This window comes from Sus scrofa, chromosome 1 (genome assembly GCF_000003025.6).
Source record: "Sus scrofa isolate TJ Tabasco breed Duroc chromosome 1, Sscrofa11.1, whole genome shotgun sequence".
NCBI classification, from domain to species: domain Eukaryota; kingdom Metazoa; phylum Chordata; class Mammalia; order Artiodactyla; family Suidae; genus Sus; species Sus scrofa.
The window spans coordinates 234,322,390-234,348,329 of record NC_010443.5 but is presented as its reverse complement, the minus strand read 5'-3'; the positions used below and the strand labels follow the sequence as shown (position 1 = coordinate 234,348,329).

The 25,940-nt window shown below is 42.3% G+C and overlaps 1 protein-coding gene across 6 annotated transcripts in view; it reads left to right on the top strand.

The window, feature by feature from the left end:
• The window catches only part of LOC100524475 (transducin-like enhancer protein 1), a 92,488-nt gene that overhangs the window by 22,326 nt on the left and 44,222 nt on the right, over nucleotides 1–25,940 (top strand). For 2 of the 6 annotated variants that reach the window (XM_013993633.2, XM_021065293.1), the window contains 4 exons: nucleotides 7,522–7,584; nucleotides 9,355–9,459; nucleotides 23,222–23,426; nucleotides 24,166–24,182. In XM_013993633.2, the coding sequence (XP_013849087.1) occupies nucleotides 7,522–7,584; nucleotides 9,355–9,459; nucleotides 23,222–23,426; nucleotides 24,166–24,182 (390 nt within the window). The remainder of the gene's footprint in view (nucleotides 1–7,521; nucleotides 7,585–9,354; nucleotides 9,460–23,221; nucleotides 23,427–24,165; nucleotides 24,183–25,940) is intronic. The other 4 variants (XM_003480540.4, XM_005660179.3, XM_013993634.2 and 1 more) reach the window with 4 other exon arrangements.

Below are 25,940 nucleotides of genomic sequence, written 5' to 3'. Positions count from 1 at the left end.
CGAAGGGAAGGGGAGGACAAAAGTGCAGTTTGGGAGTTCCCGTTGTGGCACACACAGCAGAAACGAATGTGACTAGGAACCACCAAGGTTTTGGGTTCGATCCCTGGCTTCGTTCAGTGGGTTAAGGATCTGGCGTTACCATGAGCTGTGGTGTAGGTCGCAGACAAGGCTTGGATCTGGCATTGCTGGGGCTGTGTTGTAGGCTGGCAGCTGCAGCTCCGATCAGACCCCTAGCCTGGGAGCCTCCGTATGTCGAGGTGTGGCCCTCAAAAGACAAAAAAAAAAAAAAAAAAAAAGTGAAGTTTGGCTGCTGCTTGTTTATTTAAGGTTCGAGGTGTATCACTGAAACTTCTCATAAAAGGCACAGTACTTCTGCCAATGGCAGCAAGAGGACCAGGACCCCGTTGTTGACAGACTGGGGCACCTTGTTGTGGTCCTCTTGCTGGCTGAGGGAATGACGTGGCCTTGACTTTTTATTGCTGCCATCCTGTTAGGGCTGTATTGCTTGGCAGACAAGGCTGAGTGTGTCAGCTTTGTTTCTGGTCTTGAGTACATCCCAATTTCCCACTTCCACTTCCTGGAGAAAGGACTCGGCAGAGAACATGGTTTGTAGTCTTTATGATCCTGGGCAAATCATTTCCTTTAGGCATTGCCCTCTTCATGTGTGATATATGGATTCTAAGAGGGCCAGACACCCAGAGGGTTTCAGAGTTTGCCAGCAGGGTTGGCCAGCATCTTTGTGACTCAGTGCCAGGGTCAATTACGGGAGTGGTGGGCCTGACCAGCCTTTGCTCCCTTCCCTGCTTAATAATACATCCAAGCTGGTAAATCAAGGGCAGCATCTACAAGGTCATTGGAAGCAGGGGTTGGGGGGAGAAGGCACTGATAACCCTGCTACACCAGGATAATCACTGGTTTTATTTGGGGTATCAAATTACAGCGCTTGAACACTGCTCCTGTTGTAAAAAATAAATAAATAAAAAAGCCACACAGGCACCCTAACACCACAGCTTTGTTCTTTCTTCCCTTCCTGCTTCATCTAGTAAATGTGTTGGCCATTTAAGCATCATTACCATAATATGACTTGAATGGTTGCTTGCCATGCCTTTGGGTTGATGTTGTGTATTTAACCATTCTCCTAGTATTAGACATCTGATTTATCAGTAGGGCAAATGTTAAGTTTTTCCAAAACTGCAGATGGTTGTGATGTGTTGAACTACTACTGTTATATCTTCACCTGACTTTGTCTCTTTTGCTTTGAAACTCAGAGCTGCAGTGAACAGCTTCATGCATGGAATGCTTTTCATTTGAACTGTTTCCTTAGGATAAATTCTTAGCTGTGGGAAGCCTTACCAAAAGGTTTGAATAATTTCATGCTCTTGAAATACATTGCCCAGTTGCTTTCCAAGACGACTGTACCAGTTTACTCTGTCATCAGTAATGTATGATTGCTCCATTTTCCCAGAGGACTCATCATCGCTGGATTTCATTAGTTTTTTTTTTTTAAAGAATAAACTAACTTAACCGGTGCAGAGTGACCCACCTTACTTACAGAGACATTTTGCGTTTTATTTGGTTGCTAGTGAGGTTGAACATTTTTTCTGTATTGAAGGCTTTCTTTTCATAGACTCTGAACCTTCTAGTCAGGGGATTTAGAGATTATCTATTTATTTCCTTTGTGTGCTTTGTTTTCATGTTCTTGCCCGTTTATCTCTTGCCAGACACTTCTTACCAGCTCTCCACTCTGTTTTTTTCTCCTGGCCTCCCGCTTGGTTCGAGGAAACCAAAAGATCAGTTTGCCAGCCCTCAGCATAAAGCGGCATTTTTTATGATCCATCAATTTGCAATTTAATGGTGGTGGAGTTCCCCTCCCTAAGCTGACTTTGGGCAAGGTGCCATTGGATTGCTTTGAGACCCATGGGCAATTACTCTTAAGCAGTCCTCACCCTGCTTTGAGCCTCCAACAACCCTCATTATATATTACTCTGTGTGTAGTGGAAAAGTGGGCAGACGTTGGGGAGCAGGCTGGCTCTTCAGTCTGGTAATTAGATGAGGTGGACGGAGTTTGAAAAGGTGGAGAGCCAAGCTTTCGGGAATGATGAAGTCCTAAAACGTAAGTTCAGCTGCCCAGAAGACCATGTCTTCAGTATAAAGAGCTCTGCAAAACCGGGGTTTGGTTCGTTCCTGGCCTTTGAGGAATTTGATTTAACTCAGTTAAAATTTACATGAACTTGGAGTTCCCGTCGTGGCTCAGTGGTTAACAAATCAGACTAGGAACCATGAGGTTGCGGGTTTGATGCTTGGCCTCGCTCAGTGGATTAAGGATCCGGCGTTGCCATGAGCTGTGGTGTAGGTAGGTCGCAGATGTGGCTCAGATCTGGCGTTGCTGTGGCCAGCAGCTATAGCTCCGATTAGACACCTAGCCTCAGAACGTCCATATGCCTTGGGTGTGGCCCTAAAAAGCAGAAATAAATAAATAAATAAGAAAATATATAAATAAATAAATAAGAAAATATATACATGTACCTGAATCTTGTACCTACCAAGATATGAATTCTTACAGTAAAACAGCCTTCTTCTGACACTGGTTAGGAATGGTTTACCCGGTTACGTGTTGGTCACTGAGTTTAGGGTTGTGCGGCGATTCCATTTTAGTTCCTTTGGAAGGACCCTACGTGGAATGTGTGCCCTGTGGTCAGTTTTGGTGGGGGAGTGTTGGGAGGGGCTATACCCGAACGTTTGGCACGAGTCTTCTTATGCTTCCCACCTTATTGTGTTGAGAAGACTTGATGCCAGAAGCTGTTAGGAAAGCGTACAGAAGCCTCACATAAGATGTGATCTTAAATAGTCTTAGTTTGCCAAAGGACCATAAACACCGTGGAGGAACTTGAAGGGCCTAGAGTGTGTTTATTGGTATTATGGGAGGAAAGGCAGCTTCTAAGTGGACTTGAGGTAGGCCTTGAAGGACTCGGATAAGAGAATAGCATTTTGTAGTAGTACAGCTGTAGTTTACATATTAGCTTACTTGATTCTGATGAAACACTTTACGCAGATTGGTGATAAGAGCCTGGGGCTCAACAGTTGAAATGACTTAACTAAGAACACCTAACTTAGCATTTGTTTGCTGACATGCAAACCAAGTTTTTGGAATACGACTCTATTACCATAAGAAATCAGTGAGAAGGGAGCTGGCATTGATGAGGAAAATAAAGATGGTTCTGGACTGATAATTTGGATTCCTGCTTCCTGCTGCTTCAGCAAGTAGTGGCTGGCCCTGAGGTGAAGTCTGATACTGGGGCCTTTACCAAGCTGGTTACTTTTCTGGGCCCAGAGGTTCCAGGGATAGCTCTTGAATGGTGACTTGTTGTTGCCTTATATGGTGTCAGAAGTACAGGGTAGGTTTATTCATAAACATTATGACTATTAGCAGATACCAAATATATCTTGAGCTCTGTGTAGGAAAGTGATTTCTAGGCGGAAAATACAGTTTTTTTCCATTGGAGTTGTCTAGTCTTTGGAGGAGGTGGAAAGAAGGCAGTCTGAAAAGGTTACAGAACTTTCTTAACACCTGCTTAAGCGGTGTTAACCTGCTATCCAGTTTAACCTGCTTATTAACTGTGATCAGGACTAGAAGGGCAGGTGGAAAATGCTGCTATTCGTTAATTGGCGCTATATTAAAGGTCTTATCAGAATACCCGGAGTTCCTGTTGTGGCGCAGTGGTTAACGAATCCGACTAGGAACCATGAGGTTGCGGGTTCGGTCCCTGCCCTTGCTCAGTGGGTTAACGATCCGGCGTTGCCGTGAGCTGTGGTGTAGGTTGCAGACGCGGCTCGGATCCCGCGGCTCTGGCGTAGGCCGGTGGCTACAGCTCCGATTCAACCCCTAGCCTGGGAACCTCCATATGCCGTGGGAGTGGCCCAAGAAATAGCAACAACAAAAGACAAAAAGACAAAAAAAAAAAAAAGAATACCCTTGTGTTGAAGCAAGAGATAATACTAAAGAATCGCTGTCAGTTTTTATGCTGCCATCCACACTATTTTAAGGGCTGGGCGCAAAGTTTGTGAAACCCTCCTTCGGTGGTGGTGATGTTTTAGAACTCAGATAGCACACGTTGCATCTTCATGCTGCCAGGAGTAGGTACTCTTGAAGCCTGGACAGCTTGCTTGGACAGTTTCAAGGTGAGTCAGAGGTGAAATTTGAAGCTAGGCTTCCTGGTTCATCAAGCTCACTTGTCATAGTTTTAAGATTAGAGTTTAGAGAGACCTGGCAGAGGGAAGAGTCAGACAGCTGGGATAAGATCCTTCTCTGTAGTCCTTATTTCCCTTTCTTCTCTAGACCGTTTATTTCGGATTCCCAGGACAAATGGTAAGGCTTTTGATGTTTCTTCACTAGTTTGAGCTTTGATATTTAACCCTCGGCCTCCTGTTGCAGTCTTGGCTATTGTCTGTGCTTTAATCTGTACTTTTTAATTTGGTTCTTAATAACTCTAATGTTATTAAAGGTTTATGAATTCATTTCATTGAAACCAGGTCTTAACTGTCCCCTGACAGTCAAGTTCACTTTTACTTTGAAGCCACTCCGTGTTATAACATATATAATTATTACTTAAAGAGGAGATCATCTTTATGTCTAAAACTAAAATAAATTCCATTTATGTCAAGTAATTAAGTGTAGAAAGGATAGTCATAGCAACTCTGGGAGAAAATTAAGAATGGCTTCTATAATTTGGGGTTCCAAAGGCCAGGAACATAGAAACACCACTCTTTAGTTTGATCACATAAAAACTTAAAGTTTTGGGAGTTCCTGTCATGGTTCAGTGGAAAGGAACCTGAATAATATCCACGAGGACACAGGTTAAGCGGGTTAAGGATCCAGTGTGGCTGAAGGCCGACTGTGGTGTAGGCCAGCAGCTCCAGCTCCGTTTCAACCCCTAACCTGGGAGCTTCCATATGCCATGGGTGCGGCTCTGGAAAGCAAAAAAAAAAAAAAAAAAAAACAAAAACTTACATTTTTGCACAGCAAAAAGTCCATAGTAAGAAAGGTTAAAAGACAAGTGGCAGGTGGAAAAACTGTGAAAGAGAGTCAGTATTTGTCCTATGGAAAGAATTACTACAGAAAGACGGGTGATGAGAAAATAGCAAAGGAAAAGAGAGAAAAGAAAAATACAGTAGGCCAATCAATATCTGAAAAGAGTTTTAACTTCAGGAAGAATCCAAGTAATGCAAATAAAAATGAGGTAATGTTTTCATCTATTAGATGGATAAAGATTCAAAAAAAAAAGGTCAACAAAATCCAGTATTGACACTGAGTGGGGGAGCATGTACCCTCATAAACTGGTGATAATGTAAATTGGTAAGCTTTTCCACTGAGCAGTTCATCAGCGTGAATTATAGTTTAAAATATGCATACACTTGGACCTAGCAATTTCACGTCTAGGGATTCCTTTTAGAGATCTAGGGAGAGTGTTATTTTGACATAGAGTTTATAACTGTGGAAAATTTTAGGTGTAACATAAATATCCCCTGATATCAGAAGTGCTTAGACACCTGTTTGCTTGTATAGGGGAACATATTGATGATGTCCTTATTCATATCTGTATTTATTGAGTGGGAGGGTATCTATGACAGATGTTGGAGTGCAGATCACGGAAAAATGTTACACGTGGTTATCTTCTGGATGGTGGACTTCGTTATTTTAACTTTCGTGTGTATTTCTGTATACCATACATCTGTGTATGCGTACGCAAAGGGAAGAGAGATCATTTTGAAAAATGAGTTTTAGAGACGGGGAAAGTACAGAATGCTGTTGGAATGTATGGTAGGTAGGATAGTGGGGAGCAAGAGTCCACAGAGGTCACCATTAAATATATAGTGTAGAACTCTGTTGCAGAGGCAAGGGTAGCGTGTGCCTGCTTTCGAGGAGAGCCATGACCTTGAGTTAGCTTGAGTGGGTGGCGGTGATTAAATGGACTGGGTGGGGCTGACCCAGTTCTGTGTTTGCACCTGGTCCAGCTGCACCCTTTTTGCGTATACGTACCTGTTTGCCCTGCTTGTTCAAGCAAGGTCATGGGTTTGTTCTCTATACCAGTCATTTCCCTTCCAGTACATTTCTTCTAAGCCACGGTCTATAACCCCATCTCTTTGGTGGTCAGGGAGAATTGAGTTGGGTTGGCCTCAGTCCAATCCCATAAAACCAAAGGCTTGGTGCTCAGTTAACTGGAATCATCTCAGAGGACAAAAGGCAGCTCTTTTTTTTTTTTTTTTGAATGTACTTGACTATACAGTTCCTGAGGTTTCTACTTTATCTCACTTATTCCATTCTCTCTCTCAAGGGCATGGGGCTGTGTGCTTCATAATTTTCTTCTCATAGTCCTTTTCATTGCCTAATCAGTAATAGAGGCGGCATTAGTAAGCATTGACAGAAAGTGATGAAATAAATAAGTGGGACTCCTCAGATGACTTTGGGGGTGGTGGGGCATACCCCCAACATGAGGAAGTTCCCAGAGCCATGGAATCCCTGCCGCAGCAGTGACTCCGGCCGCTGTGGTGACAATGCTGGATCCTTAACATGCTGCATCACAAGAGAATTCTTTTCAAAAAATTAATAAAAATTAAGAAGCAGAACTGGTTCTTCAGAGGAAAGCAGGGCTGCTTTGTGTCACTGGAGAGTGTTTGAGGTAGGGTGGGCAGGTGGCTCCTACCCTAGGCTGGAAGCAGAGCACCTTCTACTTCTTCCCTTGCCAGGGACTGCTGTGCATTTGGAGCTGAGCAGGGACTTTTCCTGCTTTCTCTAGTACAGCCTATACCACAGACACTCAGGGCACATTTTCTTAATGAGTTCAGTGGAACCATGGAACCTGTCAGTGAGGTCCTGGCATTTGATGCTGCGTTCTGGTGAAACTGCAAAAGCCCAGAGTACCTTGACTTGATTGTGACGCTGAACTTGAGTTCAGTTTCAGCAGTATTTTCTAGGCTTGCTTGAAATTGTGAGACTTGGTGAATGAAGCCTTACTGACTTTAAAGTTTCAGCTGTGCAGGAGCTGGGACAAGAGGGAAGGAGGTCTTCTTTTGCTTTCTCATTTATTGCATTTGCCTTCTCACTTATTTTGAGAGCTTGACTGCCTGGGTAGTTGCTCCTGCTCCAGGTTTCTGACTCCAGTTTGAATGGACTTGCTGGAGCTACATAAATGTGCCCTATAATTGAATAAGTGTATGGAGGGGTTTGCAATCACCAGGTTAAATGATTACATAGCCTTAAACCACGCAGATTTTCCGACTCAATTAAACTACCCATTATCTCTTATTTAAGTGACCAATAAAGCGTGCGATTATGTCTTACTTTGCAAGTGGGATTAATATCTACTGTTTATCTCAAGATAAATATTGCTAATGTAGCCTGGGAAAGCAGTTTTATGCCCTCAAGAGCGAGGTAGTGGAGGACTCCAGGGTTAGGTATGAAGTTTTATCTTTCTGAACTGATTATGAAATATACTAAACATTTATATGGCTTTGTCTTTATAGACCGAAATCGCCAAGAGATTGAATACGATTTGTGCACAAGTCATCCCATTTCTGTCTCAGGAAGTAAGTAAAACTGTTCAGCTGTTAAAGTGCAATTATGTTGCTTCTCTGTTTGCAAATTAGCTGGTTTTAAGATGTTAATTTTATCGTGAGGAACAAGTGTGAAGAACATCTGTTATAGCTGAAGTGTGTAAACCCCCTGCTATTCCATCTAAGAGATCTGAGGGCACACTGTAGAAGTGGTGACAATAGCTCAACCTTAAATTAATTTTTTTTTCTGTGGAAAACTGCAAAATGACTCTCGAGCATAAAGCTTTCCTTTTCTTAGAGGAGTAGTATAAGCTCAATAGCTACTGATGATACAGGTGTCTTTTCTCTAGGCAGCTTTTCTTAGTCTGCATTTTTTAAAATGGTTCCATCAGGGTTGACTTGACCATGGAAGCAGGTATTTCATTTGTCCTTGTACATCAAGGCAGGTTGATGTAAGGCTTCCCCGGAAGGAGGGCATGCTGATACAATTAAGGATAAGAGCATTCATGTTACGCATTTCTCGTTACCTTAGCTTACGGAGCCGTATACATGAATAAGGCATATTATTAAGTTACAAAGTCCTAGAAGTTTAACCTTAATGTTTTGAGAAGGAAAAGCTCTTTATATGAGTAATTTATGAAATTGACTCAAAACCCAATACGTTTTACAAAGTCCTACCATACAGCACAAGGAACTGTATTCAGTATCCTAGAAAGGAATATGAAAAAATAATACATATATAGGTATATAACTGAATGACTTCTCTGTGTGGCAGAAATTAACACAATAATTATAAATCAAGTATACTTGAATAAAATTTAAAAAGTATTTTGAAAAACCCAGTAGATTTTAAATTTGCCTTAATGTTTCTTACTTTTGGATCCAAGCTAAGAAATGAACAACTGTGTTTTAAATGTATACAGGATGCATACATCTTGACACAGAGTGAAAAGCATCAGGCCTTGGAGATGTCATACTGAGTGTCTGTTCTCCTTGGCATCTACTGCTCCAAGCAAGGTGGCACCATACCTATCCTCATGGCAGCCTTTTCCAGCATAGCATTTACATGATGTTGCAGTTTAGATTTGTTGGCCTTGTGAAGCTGTCCTTGGATAGACTTTAGTAATCCTGGTCTCTGCTCTAATCTCCTTTCCCCCAAAGAGACCAGTCCCCTGATAGTGCAACTTTGTTTTTATTTGTGGATGGGACTAGGAGGTATGCAGATGTTTCCAGCCTGTGATCTCAGAGCTTTGTGTAATGGAGGGGGTGGCCCTTCCTTTCTTCTGTGGAGGATGAAACATCTAAGGACTGAAGGAGGAGAGGAATTTCCAGAGTTTTCCAAAACCAACTGGTGGACTGAGATTTGTTGACCAGAGAAGCAGTTGCACTTTTAATATTTAAATTTTAGGTGTCGAAATGAGTGTTTTTAAATGACTCTAAACTTGTCCTGCTCAAACGTATTGTCACAAACCGCTCTTGAGAACTAGGGTGATATTCCGCATCTCATACTATTTATTTTTCAAGGCTTCACGTTACTGTTTTTGATGTCCTTTTTTGACTTTCTACTATTCTGAGCCACAAATTCCCATCAGAAGTTGTTGGTTAGAAGTAAGGAAAGCATCACTGGCTATTTTCCTTTCCCACTGTCTGTGTGTTCTGTGAAATCATGTGTGCTCCAGCAGCTTCACCTTTAACTCCGTATGACACTTCAGTCTGCACCACATGTAGCATTTGTCTTCTTGGAGGGTACAGGAAAGTTCTTGGCCTCCTCGCTAACACTTTTTCTTCTCCTTGTTTTTCAAGCATCAACAACAGGTGGCCCAGGCTGTTGAACGAGCCAAACAGGTGACCATGGCAGAGCTGAATGCCATCATCGGGGTACGTGGCCTACCAGGTCTACCTCCTACAGTGTGTATAACCAGCTTTCATTTCTTCTTAACTTGATGGCTTAATCTTTATCTCTGTATGTCATGTTATGTAGCTTAACCCGGACCCATTTGATCAGCAGGGGCGGGGATGGCAGTTTCAGATATGCTGAGGTGGGTCGGTGAACAGAAATTAGCATAAGGGAGATGACAGAAACATTTGTAGGAGGGGAAGAAGAATATCTCTTCTTTTCACTGGGAAAATAAATGTAGTTGCTCCTGCTTCCTTAGTCCAGTTAAAGCTTTAGGGAAGCACTTTAAACATATACTTTCCTAACATCTGTTGTATCACCTTAGATCTCAGTGAGGTCAAGGCACGTCTCAGAATGATTTCATTTAGTGGCCTTTTGCCTTTTGCCCTCCCAGGGTATTAGAACCTACCTTCTAAAAATAACTGTTTTGCTTTTCTTGTGCCTCCTCCATGAATTTTTAAGTGGCACCTCGATGGAGAAGCAAGCTCTCTTGCTGTCGAAGAAGTGGTAATTGTCTGTCCTGGTGCCCTCTAGCCTTTTACCGGGTTTCTGCACTCCTAGGTTGAGTTCAGTCAGTGCTCCTTGCTGGCAACTGGTTGTCAATCACAAGTCCTTGGCTCTGCGTTAATGAGCCCTGTGAACCCTTCAGTCCATCCCAGGCATGAGTTCATCTCCCCCCACCCCTGCAACTGCAGGGTCTGGGACGGTTCTCATGTTTTCTGCCCTTCCAGACTAAGCAGAGAAGAAGTAGCTGAAACAAGGGACCGTCCTTTCTGATTTTATTCATATGTGAGTGCCTTGAGCGGATTCAAATCACTCATTTATCAATTTATGTTAATTGCTTGTGAGAAGATGCCCTGCTGGTCTTTATAGTTCCCTCAGACACTTTGTAATGATAATTAGACATGCTGCTGTACGGATTAAGAGTGCCATAGTGCAGTGACGGCCACAGACAATGGAACCAGTTAATCCATCAGGGTTTAAAATTACATCCCAACTGGAGATGGAGAAAAAACATAAGAGCCAAGGAGGATTAAAGAATGAGCCTCAGCTTGAAAACTCTCCTTTCATCAGTTTCTCAATTGCAGATCTGCAGTCGGGTTGCCTGTGGTAAGCTATTGGCAGTCAATTAGGTGAAATAAACTGGGAGGGTGACCTTCATTTCCTTTTAATAGCTTTTTCCTCCCTGAAATGGGGAGCTTCAGTGGATTTTCAGCTTAAATTTTATTCAAGCTGCTTTATTACACTTGACAGCTTAGCTCTGCATAAACAATTCTCCCCTCCTCCTCTTCCCCCCAGATCCGGGCTCTGCATCTCTCCCCCTTAGTATCACATTTTTGACTGTTACTTAGTGGGCTCTCTAATCACATTCAACAAAAAACACAATTACATCTGCATTTGTCTGCTGCCTTCTGTACCCTTTTCTTGTGTAATGAATTGCTTTATTTCAGAGATCAAATCAAATATTCACTGGTACTTTTGCATGTACCGTGTTTGATTAGCAAAGACTAATAGCAAATTGTACTTGTAGCTCGAGCCCAGAATTTTTTTTAACCCAAATGAATGAGGATGGAAAAGCCTGTTTTGATTAAAGGAAAACATATGCAAAGCAGTTCTCAAGTACCCAGTTAAATTTTGTGGAACATGTTTGTTTTCTGATAGGCTCTAAATTTTTACATATCATTTCTTAATGGTAAAACTTTGTACTCTTACATCCTCAAAGGCACTGCTCAATCCTACCCATTAGAAAGGAGGAAATCGTGTTAACCAGATGTTTATAGGTAATACTCATTTTGAGTTGAATCAGAAAATAAAACTAGCAGGTTGTTTTGGAAGGGCAGATGAATCGCTAATTTTATGAATGGCTTTCGTCCAGGAAACATGTTGTTGAGATTATAAAGGCAGATTAGCTCTGATAGCTAGCAACAATAACCCAAATCAGTGAATTGGGCCCAGCACAAGACTTAACGCCAATTGTGTGTCTTCAGCATACTGGCATGTGCAGCTTTTATAATTGTAATTTTTGGATCAGTATATTAATTTATGTCAGCAGGCTCTTTTAAAGTTTGTAGTGATCAATAATTATCCCGCTCCGTAAGTTTCATGCTCTGGCATATGCTTGATTTTTGCTTGAAAGGAATTGTGCTCGTCCTGGAAAATCGAAGTAGCATAAAATTGGGTTGACAATTCAGTGGACCTTTGCACCCCTTCATTGAACATGCAGTGTGTCAACCTGTCTCCCCAGAGGGGAGGAGGCTCCGGGAGGCTGTCTGTTCCTACAAGCAGCAGCTGCGCGCTGAGTAAATGCTGCCCCGTTTGATAGCAGCTGTCAGTATTGTTCAGGGACCGACTTAGGGTAAAGAACAATGGGAGAGGCCATGCTCTTCGTCTGCATCGACTTTCAGGCTAAGAAAAGAAATAGTAATTTAACGGTTTAGACATCTATTACAAGTGTGAAAGATCATGAAAGAGTACCCTTTAAAATGCAAATGAGCCGAAACATTCTCATTCCCTTTAAGGTACAATCAAGGAGCTTACTGCTTGCTTGACAGGGCTAAAGATATTTCTCTTTAGCAAACCTGGAAAAAGTTAAATCTTCTCAAGGACACCAAGCTTCTAGGTAAGATCAGCTATATCCTGGGACTCTGTGGATGCTCTTTTAGTAGGAAGAGAGAGGTTATTTATTTATTTATTTTTCGTTTTTGTTAGCATGAACTAATGGTGCCCATTTCTCACTGCATAGAAAACTTAGTCCTCTTATATCTGGGAGAAAATACTGAATTTTAAATCTTTTTCCACTTTCCACAACAGCACCTGCCTTCAGCTTAAATAGATTACTGTTATTTAAGAAAGATAAGCTTCTTAGATATTTGATATTTGGAGAAACTCGAAATGTTTTTTGTTAATGCTTTTTTTTTCTAACAGCTTTGACTGATGGCAAATTTGATAATTGGCAGAATGATAACGGCAACCTAACTTTTTTGAATTTTGCTTTTTTAAGCTCTTTTGCTGTCAAACATGTTATGTTCTTGTAACGATAAAAAGTATTTAATAATGCAGAGATCTAAATAGGCGCAGTTTATTTGATTTGGTACATGCTCACTTGTACTTTAGAAAACAAGTTCATTGTGGGAAGAGAACTTACTTATTTGAACTTGAATTTTTTTTTCTTTTTAAACATCAGTCTCCACAATTTAAGCAGCATTTCTCAAAGTTTTTTTTTTTTTTTTTTTTTAATTTGGAGTGCTACCTCACATGCTGAAAACAAAGTAGATTATTGATGGAGAGAACATTTTATTTGTGGAATAGCTAATGGCTACCTGAAGGTGAGGAAGATTAACGAAGGACTCTAAGATCACGCCCCATTGTAGTGTTTGGGGAGTTGGGAGCTAAGAGCTCTCTTCTGCCTGCTGTGATACTAAACAATTGATTTTAAATCAAGATTGGGATTCCAGATAATTAGTATTACCTTTTCACTGGGTTTATATCACATGTAACTAATATATATAATGTAGATATAGACACCTGTGAACACATGATTTTTTAAAAATTGACGTGTAATTCACAGGTGAAATGCACAGGTCTTAAGGATCACTGGCCCATGCACACATCCTGTAGCCCACACTACTCTCAGGGTACAGATGGTTCCCACCATCCCAGAAAGGCCCTTTATGTTTCTTTTCAGCCAAGTGGTCCTACCCCCTGAAGAAGCATGGTTGCTTTTTGATTAGAAAGTAAAAGAATAATTAGCAAAGTGCAATTTTCTTTTTTTAAAGAAAACAGTCGCATGGTTTTATATCTGTTTCTAACCTAGTAGCTCATCTTTCTAAGACTGTTTGCATTGGTTACCTTGGATAAAGCCTGGACCTGGGATAAGAATGACTTGGTTGGGACACTGCTACTTTTTAGCTTTGTGACCTCATACAGTCAGTTAACTTCTGTTAGCATCAGTCTACAGATGGATCATACCACTTAGCTCACAAGGCTTTTGTGGGGGTAAGCCCTTGGCTGGTAGCCTTCACCCAGCACATGGTCCTATCTCCCTGAACTGTGGTTTTGGCTACGTGGTTTCTCTCAATGCCTGTAGCAGATCTCTGGGTCCAACTGGCCAAGCCCCTGTGAGGGGCTATTGCTCTGAGCAGCAGGTCACCTCCTCCTTTGTCTTTTCATGGTGGTTAACATGAATGTCTGTGTTTGAGATTAGACCCAGCCAGATGCTCTGCTCCTGCTATTAAGTTGTTGTGCTTGAATGACTTTTAATAAGGACACAGCAGCACAAAAGCACTGCCATTTAACTTTTGATGAACAAACTTAAAAGATCAAAACCAGGGGGGAAAAGTTAAGTTTGAGGAACAGATGGAGAGAGATTTGAGAAGCAAAAATGTGTGGACAAGGCATCATCATTGGCTTCCTTTCTCAACGTAAAGAGGAAAGGGAACCAGGCCTTTGGCTGGCACCGAGAGGTGGCAGGGGTCCTTGTGATAGAATAGGAAGGAGAGAAGAGGAAGAAGAAGAGATGGCTGGGTGACCAGTGGGGCTTGTCCTTCTTTACCACGAAATGCTAGATTTCTGAGAGCTGCCTTGATACTAACTGTTGGATATAAGAAGATTTAAACAACTCCCCACAGCAATGCTGTCAACTTTGGGAACTCGGGGGAAATTTGGGGTTAATGTCAGCAAGGTTGTTGTCCTTTCTCATTTATTTGAATGGGGTCTTAATTACTTTCCATGAATATAATTTCTGTCAAGGCCTTTGGGGTCCAGTTATTGGTCAGATGTGTCTATTTCTGTTTCATAGGGAAATTGGTAAGTCTCTATACTTTAAAACAACGTAATATGAAATAAAAGAGGTGTAGGGTGGTGTCACCCTACTATGTTTGTGTAGGGGATGGCTGTGAATACAAACTCCCAATGGGTCTGTAGGAGCCTTTATGTCCTTAACAGATTGAGTTGTAGACCTAAAGGCCTCCCTGTTGTTGCATGAGATGATTGGTTTAAGGATTAGCAAAAAAACCTTGGATTATTTTTCTCCTCCAGGCCATAGCTGTCAGCCATCTATAGGATTGTAGTGTGTGAAGTTTAAGAGGATGAGGTTAGCCTCTTATTCTTATGAGTATGTGGTTAATCCCTGGAAAGCCCATCAATAACCCAGCTGTAAGTTTCTTTATAAAACAAATTCGCCCTTGGAGAATAATACATAGCCTGCTATCAAATGGAGTAAATAAAATGATGACAACAAACATGGATCTTCCAGCTCTCCCAGCTTCTATGTAGTGACATACCTGCCACCTAAATTCCAGTAGTCCAGCCCTTTTATTAATTTTCCAAAGGGATTGAGCAGTACTGCAGAGAAGTTTTTTATGCATCCTACTTCCTTAGTTCAAGCTAGTTTTTTAACTGAGAGTATAACTAGGTATCTCTGACAAACGCAGAGCTTGGCTTCTGCATCTGGGTTCCTCTGTATAGGCAGTGTGCTCTTTAGTTACTAGGAAACTTGCTGAAGTGTTGTTTACTTGTTCATCCCCCACCCCCATGCATTTTCATATGATTTTTACTTGGATTTCTTAGAAGCCATTATAATATTTTCCCTCTTTTTAGTGGGAGAAAAAATTTCTTCAGAATAGAAAGTAGAGCATCTTGTTTTAGAAATTAGATCTATGCAGTTTTTAAAATTAATGTGTGATTTACTTTATCATTACTTTATCATTCACCCGCTTAAAAGCACACAACTCACACTGTATAGCACTCCTTTGCCCAATATTCTGTGATAATCTATATGGAAAGAGAACCTGAAAGGGAATGGATATGTGTATATGTTTGGCTGAGTCACTTTGCTGTACAGCAGACATTATCACAACATTGTAAATTAACTCTATTTAATAAAACTTAAACAAAATAAAGCATACAACTCACAGGTTTTTAGTATATTCACAGACTTGCACAGCCATTACTGCTAATTTGAGAACATTTTTATCACTCCAAAAAGAAACCCATATTATCAGTCAAACCTCCTGCCCCCTCCTCTCAAACCCCTGGCAACTGCTAATCTTCCTATCTCTCTGGAGTTGCCTGTTCTGAACATTTCATATAAATGACATCAAATAATATGTGTCCTTTGGTGTCTGGCTTATTTCACTTGGCATAATGTTTTCAGGGTTTATTCACATTGCAGCAAGTACTTCAGTCCTTCTTTTTGATCAGTATTCCATTGCATCAATATACCACATTTGTTTTGTTTTGTTTTTTAATTATTTTTTAATGACTGCACCTGCCACATGGAAGTTCCTGGGCTAGGGGTTGAATTGGAACTGCAGCCACCGTCCTACTCGCCAGCCATAGCAACACCAGATCCCAGATGCCCCTGTGACCTGTTGACCTACACCACAGTTCACGGCAATGCTGGACCCTTAACCCACTGAGCGAGGCCAGGGATCGAACCCACAATCTCATGGTTCCTAGTCAGATTTGTTAACCACTGCGCCACGACGGGAACTCCCTTGTTTTGTTTTTTAAGTGCTGCACCCACGGCATATGAAGTTCCCAGGCTGGGGGTCAAATCATAGCTGCAGCTGCCAGCCTACACCACAGCCACAGCAACACAGGATCTGAGCTGCATCTGCAACCTATACCACAGCTCACAGCAACACCGGATCCTTCTGCCCACTGAGCAAGGCCAGGGATCAAACTAGTCAGGTTTGTGACAGCTGAGCCACCATGTGAATTCCTGCATTTTTTTTATCCATTCATCAGTTGATGGTCATTTAAGTTATTTCCACCTTTTGGCTATTAGGAATGATATTGCTGTGAACATTTGCATACATACTTTTGTGTGGACATGTTTTCTTTTATCTGGGTATTTACATCTAGGAATGGAATCTCTGAGTCATTTGGTCACTTTGTTTAACATTTTGTACAACCAGTGGCTCTCCCATGTTACCTTCCCCCTTAGCAGGGGCTGAGAATGCCAGTTTCTCTCCTTATCCAGCACTTACTGTCCATTGTTTGGATTCTAGCTGTCCTAGTGCGTGTCCTCTGCTGCTTCGTTTGTGGTTTTGATTTGCGTGTCTCTAATGGCTGGTGATGCTGAGCATCTTTTCATCGAAACCATCCGTGGTTTTGCAAGTGGATCTACCTAAGTAAACATGGTTAAAACCTAGTCTAATTCAGGCCTTTACGTCACAACCAAAACAGGCATCCTGGGCAGGTGGGGATGAATAAGTCAGGGTGATGATGCAGCATGAGTGGGCCTATGTGGGTTAGGTGAAATTCAGAAGGAGGAAAGAGGAGTTGAAATGCTTTTCAGAATTGGTGGCCTTCATCCTGGTGCCTGCCTACGCACAGCCCATCCACTTTGCTTCTGTGTGTCATTTTCTGTGCACTTCCCCGATGAGATGGGGTCTTTTCGGTGGATTTATTTTTTATTTATTTCTTTATTGTCCTCAAGTGGCTTGAGAATTCTTGGCCCCAGCAAGCAGTTTCTGCCTGTTTATCACCCTTGTCCCTCTTCACACGAGAGGCCATCCACACAATGGGAGGTTTTCCGATAACTCCTGTAGTCGTGTCCTTGATGTTTCTGCTGCCACACAGCTCGTCCGTCCCCACTCTTCCCGCTTGTTTATTGTAGTGTACCAGTTTTCTTTTTCTGTACTCTCCCCAGATAAGAACTGAGTGTTTTAAAGAACAGAGGAAATAGCAGAAATCAAGGAAGAGCAATTTGGAGAGAACTGTCAACAAATGTTACTTTTCACTTTTTTCCCCTCTCCATTTAAAAGTGTTTAAATATCAAGTACTATGAATGCCACGTAAGGTCATGCTTTTAGCATTAGAGATGCTATTTGGGGGCATGGTTTTAGTTCTCGTTGGGTTGAGTTTGTGATCTGTGTGACATAGTTTTCCCAAAGGTTAGATAAAGTGGGTTAAATTTCAGAAATTCCAATTGATTCAGTGGTTGGTGATAAGAAACTTGGCATCTAGTGGGCATGAGGGGGATGTTGGCCTTCATTTTTATTCTGGGTGTCCTTTCCACTTATATAGGCTGCTCTGTGGTGGTAAACCATGTGCTCCACCTGTTTTAGAAACAAAAATGTAGAAACCACTGCCCTATTATATTAGAGCTCTAAATGTAAACAGCAAAGTCAGGTTCATTATAGCAACATAATTGACCCAGTCTGTGCTAGGTAAAAATGTGAATTAAAATTCTAAATGCATGGCTGTTGTTTGACATGGATGAGGTTATTTTATTCCTTGTGGGTTTTCAGTATCATTAACTCAGGGTTTGGTGTTTGTTTTACTTGTCTCATTCTCAGCCTCTTCGAATTGTTGAGGTAAGAACAAATGCGTTTATCTCCTTATCCCTCAACCTGAACTTTTGCCAGATCACCTTTGAGGCAGCAGATCAGTATGTAAAAGTTCCCGGTAGCTCTTTCCCAAATTGTTTTGTAAAATAATGAAGTTTTTGTTTGTTTTATTTTGAATTGTTAGTGGGGTCAACATTGGGAAGAAGATGCTCAGTCAGTTTTTTGAATTTTAACAAGGTACTTGATGGGGAAGGGACAATGAAGCGTCGAATATTGAAAAGTACTTTTTAAATTTAAAAAAAAATTTTTTTTGGGTCTTTTTTTGTCATTTCTAGGGCCGCACCCACAGCATATGGAGGTTCCCAGGCTAGGGGTCTAATCAGAGCTGTGGCCTCCAGCCTATGCCACAGCCACAGCAACTCAGCATCCGAGCCTCGTCTGCGACTTACACCACAGCTCACGGCAATGCCGGATCCTTAACCCATTAATCAAGGCCAGGGATCAAACCTGCAACCTCATGGTTCCTAGTTGGATTTGTTAACCACTGAGCCACGACAGGAACTCCCCGAAAAAGTATTTTTTTTATGGCTGCACCCACAGCATATGGAAGTTCTTGGACCAGTGATTGAATCTGAGCCACAGCTATGACCTATGCCAGAGCTGCAGCAATGCCAGATCCTTAACCCACTGCACTTGGCCAGGGATCACACCTGTACCTCTGCAGTGGCCTGAGCCACTGAAGTGAGATTCTTAACCCACTGCACCACAGCTGGAACTCCCTTGAAAAATATTTCTGGGAATATTTTTCATTTTTTTGTTTGTTTGGTTTTTTTTTTTTTTGCTTCTCAGTGCTATACCTGCAGCATATGGAAGTTCTCAGGCTAGGGGTCAAATTGGAGGTATAGCTGCCATCTGGGAGTATTTTTAAGCAACATTTTGGCAAGTCCTTTGGCGTATAAGAACATGGGTTCTAATACAATGGGACAGAATTCCAGCTTAGATGTAGACCAAAACCTGTCAGCCTCAGCACTGTTGACATTCTGGGCTTGCTCAGTCTCTGTCCTGGGGGTTGTCCTGTGTGCATTGTAGGGTGTTTAACGGCATACCTCCCTCTACCCATTAAATGCCAGTAGCACTTCTCCTCCTCTTTCCCTCCTAGTTGTGACAACTGTAAACGTCTCTTGATGTTGCTAGATGTCCCTGGGTTGGGGAAAGAGGTGTCGCAGTTGCTTTCTTTGAGTCTAGGTTGATACATACTGCCACAAACCACCACTGTTCATCAAAAAGGCCTTTTCTGATAGCTTCATGAACTATTTTGCTTTTGTGTTCTGTGGTATATAAATCTATGAGCATTAACTTTAAAAAAAAAAGTTTTCTAGGAGTTCCCATTGTGGCTCAGTGGTACTGAACCTGACTAGGATACATGAGGACGAGGGTTTGGTGCCCAGCCTTGCTCAGTGGGTTAAGGATCCGGTGTTGCCATGAGCTGTGGTGTAGGTCACAGATGCAGCTCGGATCCTGCGTTGCTGTGGCTCTGGCGTAGGCCGGCACCTGTAGCTCTGATTGAACCCCTAACCTGGGAACATCCATAAGCCACAGGTGCGGCCCTTAAAAAAGGCAAAAAAAAAAAAAAAGTTTACTAATTAATACCAGCTAATGAATGGGTAGAAGGTTGAATTTTCCCAGCCTTGCTGTCATGAAACATTTTATAGTTTCTGCAGTGCTATGGACAGGTTTGGATCTGTGGAGGACTGATGCATGTAGAGTCTGCTCATCGGCAGAGCCATTAGGTTTTTTGAGGTGTTGCTGGCTATATAACAGCGGCAGGATCTCTTGTCCTAAGGTGCATTTTTAAAGTAGCATTCATATTTCTTTGTTTGGTGAAGGAGATGGGTACAAGATTGACACATGGGGCAACCCCTGTGGAGTCAGTTGTTTCAGTCTTCTGTATGTGGGCCCTCTATTCATTTTAGAAAATATTTTATCTGCTGAGAGAAGCCAGAGCTCTCTCAGTTTAGGCTTGATTCTTCATTGGCTTCCTTGGAAGAGAAGGAGAGCAAAAGGTATTTTCCTTTCTCCAATGCAGGGAATTGGGAAGTGGGGACTGGAGAGATGGCACCTTGTGAATTGTAAATCTTTTGAATAAATCCTCATCTGTCACTGCTGATGAGACCACATCGTGAAGATGATTTTATTTCCCCGTAAATGTCTGGTGGTGAAGGGTGGACTGTCTCTGGGTGTGCATTCTTGCAAGAGTGTCTCCTTACCAGGGAAGGGAGAAACACGAGGTCTTCTTGGTGGAGAAAGACATCGCCCTTGTCCTCCCTTTGCTTGAGAACACTAGGTCTGTAACAGACTCCTTGTGAACAAGGTGCTCTGGGGCCATAGGATTTCTCCTGTTTCAGGGAACAAAAGGTTTGCAGTCATCGCTTTGGCTGTGAGCCCCACGGCAAGCCACTCATCTGTGAAATGGGAGCTGTGATGCCCACCCTCCCTCCCTCCGGTGTTCTGAGCTGAGGCCAGGTAGTGAAGCTACAAATATTACCTGGGAGCACTGCCTGGCAGGCTAAAGAAGTCGCATGTCAGGCAGCACTATCCACGTTTTCTGGGTCTATAGCATCTTCATAGCTGATTCATCCTGTCGATACTTAGTTAACACTCCTCTCATTCTGATAGGATTTTGCTTTTTTAAAAAAGGAGGAAGAAGGAGCTTTCAAGATGGCTAAGCTAAGGATGGAAGAACCCAATTGGCTCTAATAATAGACAGTGAGCTATCTCTTCAAGGGGCCTAGAAAGCTAGAGCAGGGTAGCGGTGTGTGTTACCCATGGCCAGTTAGGCTGTTGGATAGCCCTGTTGAGAGCTCTTTGCCTAAATGTTGGGTTTATCTCTTCACGCCTGCTTCACAGGTGTGGCAAAACCCTTTTATTTTATAAGCTCAGTGTTTCTTTTTAACAGTACATCAGAGAATGCTTTCCTGTTCCTCTTTCTAAAAACCATCCTGGGTTTGGCAGAAAATCAGCTTTCTTCCAGCATATCCCAGTATCACCTGAGACTGCCTTGGCTCTGACATAAATAATCCCAGGTCTGGAGTCATCTTCTGAGGACTCCATTGGCAGGGGGATGGGACTGGATATGAGGAAGGGTGGATAGGGTGGTATCCTCTACCATGTAGTTAAATTCCTTCCCCTGCTTAGCCTCTCTCATCTTGGTTTAATCAGTGCCGTGCTTAATTACCCCGCTGCACCCACTTGTGTATGCATCACTGCCTTTCCCCAACCCTGAAGCCGGACATAGCTCTTACTCTCCGAGTAATGATAGTAATCGCTGGTAGGGCAGACCTGTTCCTCATCCTTCTCCAAGCACATTTCTTATGGCAGGTGTCTAGTTCCTAATTAAGTGCTAATGAGCATGCCTAGTGGACCGTGATGCCACTGCCAGCTCCTTCAGTTTTATGTCTGGCTATTGCTGAGCTCTTAAAAGGTGACAGAGCAAGAATTAGTGTCTCTGGGATGACAGGAAGGTGATGTTATGCGAAAGGAAATTGTTATTATGATCGTAAGTGGAGAATGAGTAGTTTATAAATACTTTCCAAGAATACTCTTGATGCTGCTCGCTCTGACCTCACCTTCTTTTCCATTTTCTCCTCTAATTAGAACTATACTCTCTTCAGAAGGAAGAAGTTTAAAGAGAAGGTTGGCGCCTAAAGATTTTTTAAAAGATACTAGGTTGAAAATCTACTGTAAAATGAGTGTAGACACTAATGTCTGCCTTTTAGGTGCTGTTTTCTCTTGCTCTTAAGGGCCGGAAGCATGTTTAAGATTCAATTAAAGATCAGTGATCGGTGTGGAAATCACCCATACGCTGGTGTGAAGATCTAATATATATCACGCAAGAGGGTGATAAATAAAACGAGTAATTGAGTCCCAGAGAAGTGAGCACAAATCAGAATCTTAAGAATTTCCTAACATTACACCTTAGAAATTGAGCTTTAATCGTTTTTACTGTCTCATCAAAAACGAGTTTTATGTTGGATAGCTGAAATGTGGCCAGATTTATGGTCCAGGGATACTTTTTCTTGGATACTTTTTCATTTCCGACAACGTGTCTTAAATATAATATATGAGCGCAACAGTGCTTTTTGATGTGAACAGATTTACAAGGTCTGCAATGGGTTAAACCATAGAGGAGACGGCATTTGGGAAGGGAACTCAGTCATCGCGGTTGGAGTCCCACATGGCTGGTGAGAGCGTTCTCGGCAAGGTTCTTGGCCTCTGCATCCCAATGGTTTCCTCTGTGACGTGGAAGGGGGTGGGTTTGTGGCATGGAGCTCAGGAGAAAAGAGGGGATAAAAAGTTTTGCCAGGAAGGTTTCTTCCAGCTGTGGCTTGCATGGCTCCCTGAGGCCTCCGTGTGTGTGTGGTACAGTGACTAGTGCACAGCCATGGGGCTCCTTCTTCCTGTGTTGACTCCACTCCCCTCCCACCTGGTGGGAGACACTCAAGGCCTTGAGCCCTGGTTCCTTCTGTGAAATGGGAGTAACAGTACTCCCTCAGTTCTGTGAGGGCTCCATGAGGTTGAGGACGCACAAGTGGAAGAGGGATGCTAGTTCTTCCTGCCTTCCAAGTTCTGTTAATGAAAGATAATCTCTAGGAGTTCCCGTTGTGGCTCAGTGGTTAAGGAACCCGTCTAGCAACCATGAGGACGTAGGTTCAATCCCTGGCCTCCATCAGTGGGTTAAGGATCCGGTGTTGCCATGAGCTGTGGTGTAGGTTGCAGACTTGGCTTGGATCCTGCATTGCTGTGGCTGTGGCATAGAGAGGCAGTTGTAGCTCCACTTTGACCCCTAGCCTGGGAACTTCCATGTGCCACAGGTATGGCCCTCAAAAGCAAAAAAAAAAAAAAAAAAAGAAAGAAAGAAAGAAAGAATGCTGGGGTGAATCGGAGTCACTGAGTAACTGGTGACTGGTTGAAAATAAAGTTACTGTGTTGCAGGATGCGTATCTGTGCCTCTCCCATTTTCACCTTTCTGAAATCAGGATTCGTCTTACATCGGTGACATTTTAGATTCAGTGACACACTGCATTTCATTCCTGGAGGCGCTTAGAGATGGAACTGACTAACTTATCTAGACTTGCTCATAATCCACAGCTTCACTCTCGGGGGGTGAGTTAGGCAGAATGTGACAGTGTCACTCTGAGGATTATATTTTGAGATGATGATATGATAGCAGGTAACTGAGCAGATGAAAGCTTTTGATGGACTGAAAGTGCTAACCACATCTTTTTTTCTCCCTTTTCTCCCTCTGTCTCTCTTCGTTCCCTTGGTGTATGTGTGTGTGTGTGTGTCCAACCTCCTGGTCTGTGTCTTCCATCCTCTCACGTCATGTCGTCATGTCTACTTTCACCCCCGGATGCCGCTCCCCTCCCCCACTCTCCCCTCCCTCCTCTCCCCCTCTCACCATCACCACCACGGACAGCAGCAGCAGTTGCAAGCCCAGCATCTTTCTCATGGCCACGGACCTCCAGTGCCCCTCACCCCTCACCCTTCGGGACTTCAGCCTCCTGGAATCCCGCCCCTCGGCGGCAGTGCCGGCCTCCTGGCGCTGTCTAGTGCTCTGAGTGGGCAGTCTCACTTGGCAATTAAAGATGACAAGAAGCACCACGATGCAGAGCACCACAGAGGTGAGAGGCCTGGCAAGCCAGATTAGGACCTTGTCCTAACACTCTTACAGTGCTGCAAAGTTTGTGCACCGCTAAAGAGAGCCCCAACCCATACAGAGAGCAAACAATGAGCTAAGAGGAACTGTCGCAAAGCTTGGCCACTGAAACACAGTTCACCCTGGAGGTTTTCAGGGTTTAACGTGGGCATCTGTAGATTTCTCGATCTCTTTAGATTGCAGGCATCTTGACATCTTGGCAACTGCCTCGTTAATGCCAGTGGCCTGTACCATATTATGGAAAACTGTTAACTGCTTAATTGGGTAATTTTCAAAGAAAGTAATGTTGTTAAATGGGGCGAAATAAGAAGTTAAATTTGAAAGTGAATGTGTTCAAATGAAAGGTTTGATAATTGCATCTGTTACTACTTAGTTTCATAGGCTTTAATTCTAGTATGCATTAAATATTGGGCAAAATTGCACTTGACTAATTTTTTGAAAAAAAAAAGTAATTTATTCTGTCAAGAAATTTTTAAAAAATAGGCTTTTGTGTATGGTTAAGCTGTAAATCTTATGTTTACAAAATACTGTAATTTTCAGGAAATCACTGTATTAGGAATGTGCAATGACTTATATAAATAAAAGCCATTTTTAAAACTGTTTGGGGCTTGTGTTCTAATTATTCCCCCCTTTTTTTTATTTCTGTTCTTGCCTCTGTGTCTGAACGGGCATGTCTGTGCGTTTCTTGGTAACCTCGGGAGCAGACAGAGAACCGGGCACAGTAAGTACCCTGACGCCTGCTGCACATAAACGCGTCTCCCTCCCACCCCCACCCCCGCAGTGCACCCCCAGCTGCCCTTCTTTAACACAGCCACAGACCACATACATTCTCCTGTCCCTTAGCTACTGTTGTGTTTTGTTTTCTTTTTCTTTTTTCTTCTTTTTTAATATGACTGTTCCCCACCCCCACCCCGCTCCCCATCCTTTTATAAAACTTTCATCAAGTGAGAGGGACATGATTTGGAGACAAAGGTGTTTGCTGTGATGATTATTGACCTGAAAATAGTTTGATCCCTATGTGCCACAGACCCATTTAAAAAATGTTTATCATTGCACTTCGAGTCCAGGTGTGCCTGTAGTTCAATAGAGGATTAATTTTTTTTTATCTTAGTCAAGTCTACAGGCAAGAGATCACAATCCATACGTGAAATTGGTATGTTATTTCTACCTAAACTCTTCCTTATGCTCTGCAGAGCATCTTAGTTGCTAGGTTTCTATATCTAGTTTTCTTTTCATAAATGTCCTTGAAGTGTGAACTTGAACTTTATTTTAGTCCAAAGAACTGGGTGTCTGAGTCAGCTCTCAAAAACAAAGAAATTCAGAATACGGGGCTCTGTGTTTATCGAGTTCATTTTTCACCGGCCTAAATCTTACCCATCTTATGTAATGTACGTTTGACCTATACACAGATCTACCAGTTATTTGTGGGGACAGCTACTCTCTCTAAAATGCATTCAAACGTTGTGGAGCAAATAGAGTGAGGAATTGGCCTCTTTTCAACCAAGATAACTTGTAATTTTTGTCTCCTCTTCTTTTCTTTCTTTCTGAACAAATGTCAGTATTTCGATCATCTTTAATCTAAATATGGTTAGAAAATGGGATACTGAATTTTTAAATCATTCTGATACTTTTTTACAAGTTTGGGGGCAGATATGTAAATCTTTTCAATTCAAAATTCTAAGTTGTCTTTGGAAAATGTTGGGAGGAGAAAAGGGGGAGAAAAAATTGGAGTTAGGGATTAAAATATCCTACTCACAGACTTGAGTAAATTGATATGGAGGTGACCTTTCTGGTTTGCTGTCTCAGTGTCCCCATAGACTGTCTGTCATCTTACATTAAAAACCCTAGCCCTGGACTAGAGAACAGAGATGGCAAAAGATGATAATGGGCATGCCCAGGGCCTTTAGTCTGCTGCTTGTTTTAATTTTATCAAATTTATTCTAGGTTTGAGACTTTAGTTCAACTTTTTGTTCTCAGTACTACTGTTTGACGTTAAGTCACTGTGTATTTATGGAGTGTTCACTGTATATAAGTTAATGTAGGAAAGGCATCTATAGTAAGGGAAATGTGGGCATATGTGTCACAAACCCTTTCTCAAAGGACCAAGGAAAAGCAACAAAAATACTAGAAGATACAAGACTGTAGGAAGTTTCAGCAAGAGTTCTAGGCAGTTGTGGAAGGGATACCAAGTGTGTGCCTCTCTGAAATGCCACTGGCATGAATGAGTAGAATTTGTACTGTTAAGCTTGTGGAGACATTTTTCCATAACTCGGTGTGTTTGTGTTTCTGAGTATATTAATAATCTCCTCTTTGAGACTGGAGGAAGGGAGGGTGGGATGGACGAAGGAGGATGAACTGTACCCTTCAGGAAGTACAAAATAGTTCTTGAATTTTAGGCTATGGATTTTTTTTAAGTCCAGTGGTTAGTAAGTCTGTGTTGACCTAGTAGTCAGTGAACTTTCAAGTCAAAATATCATAA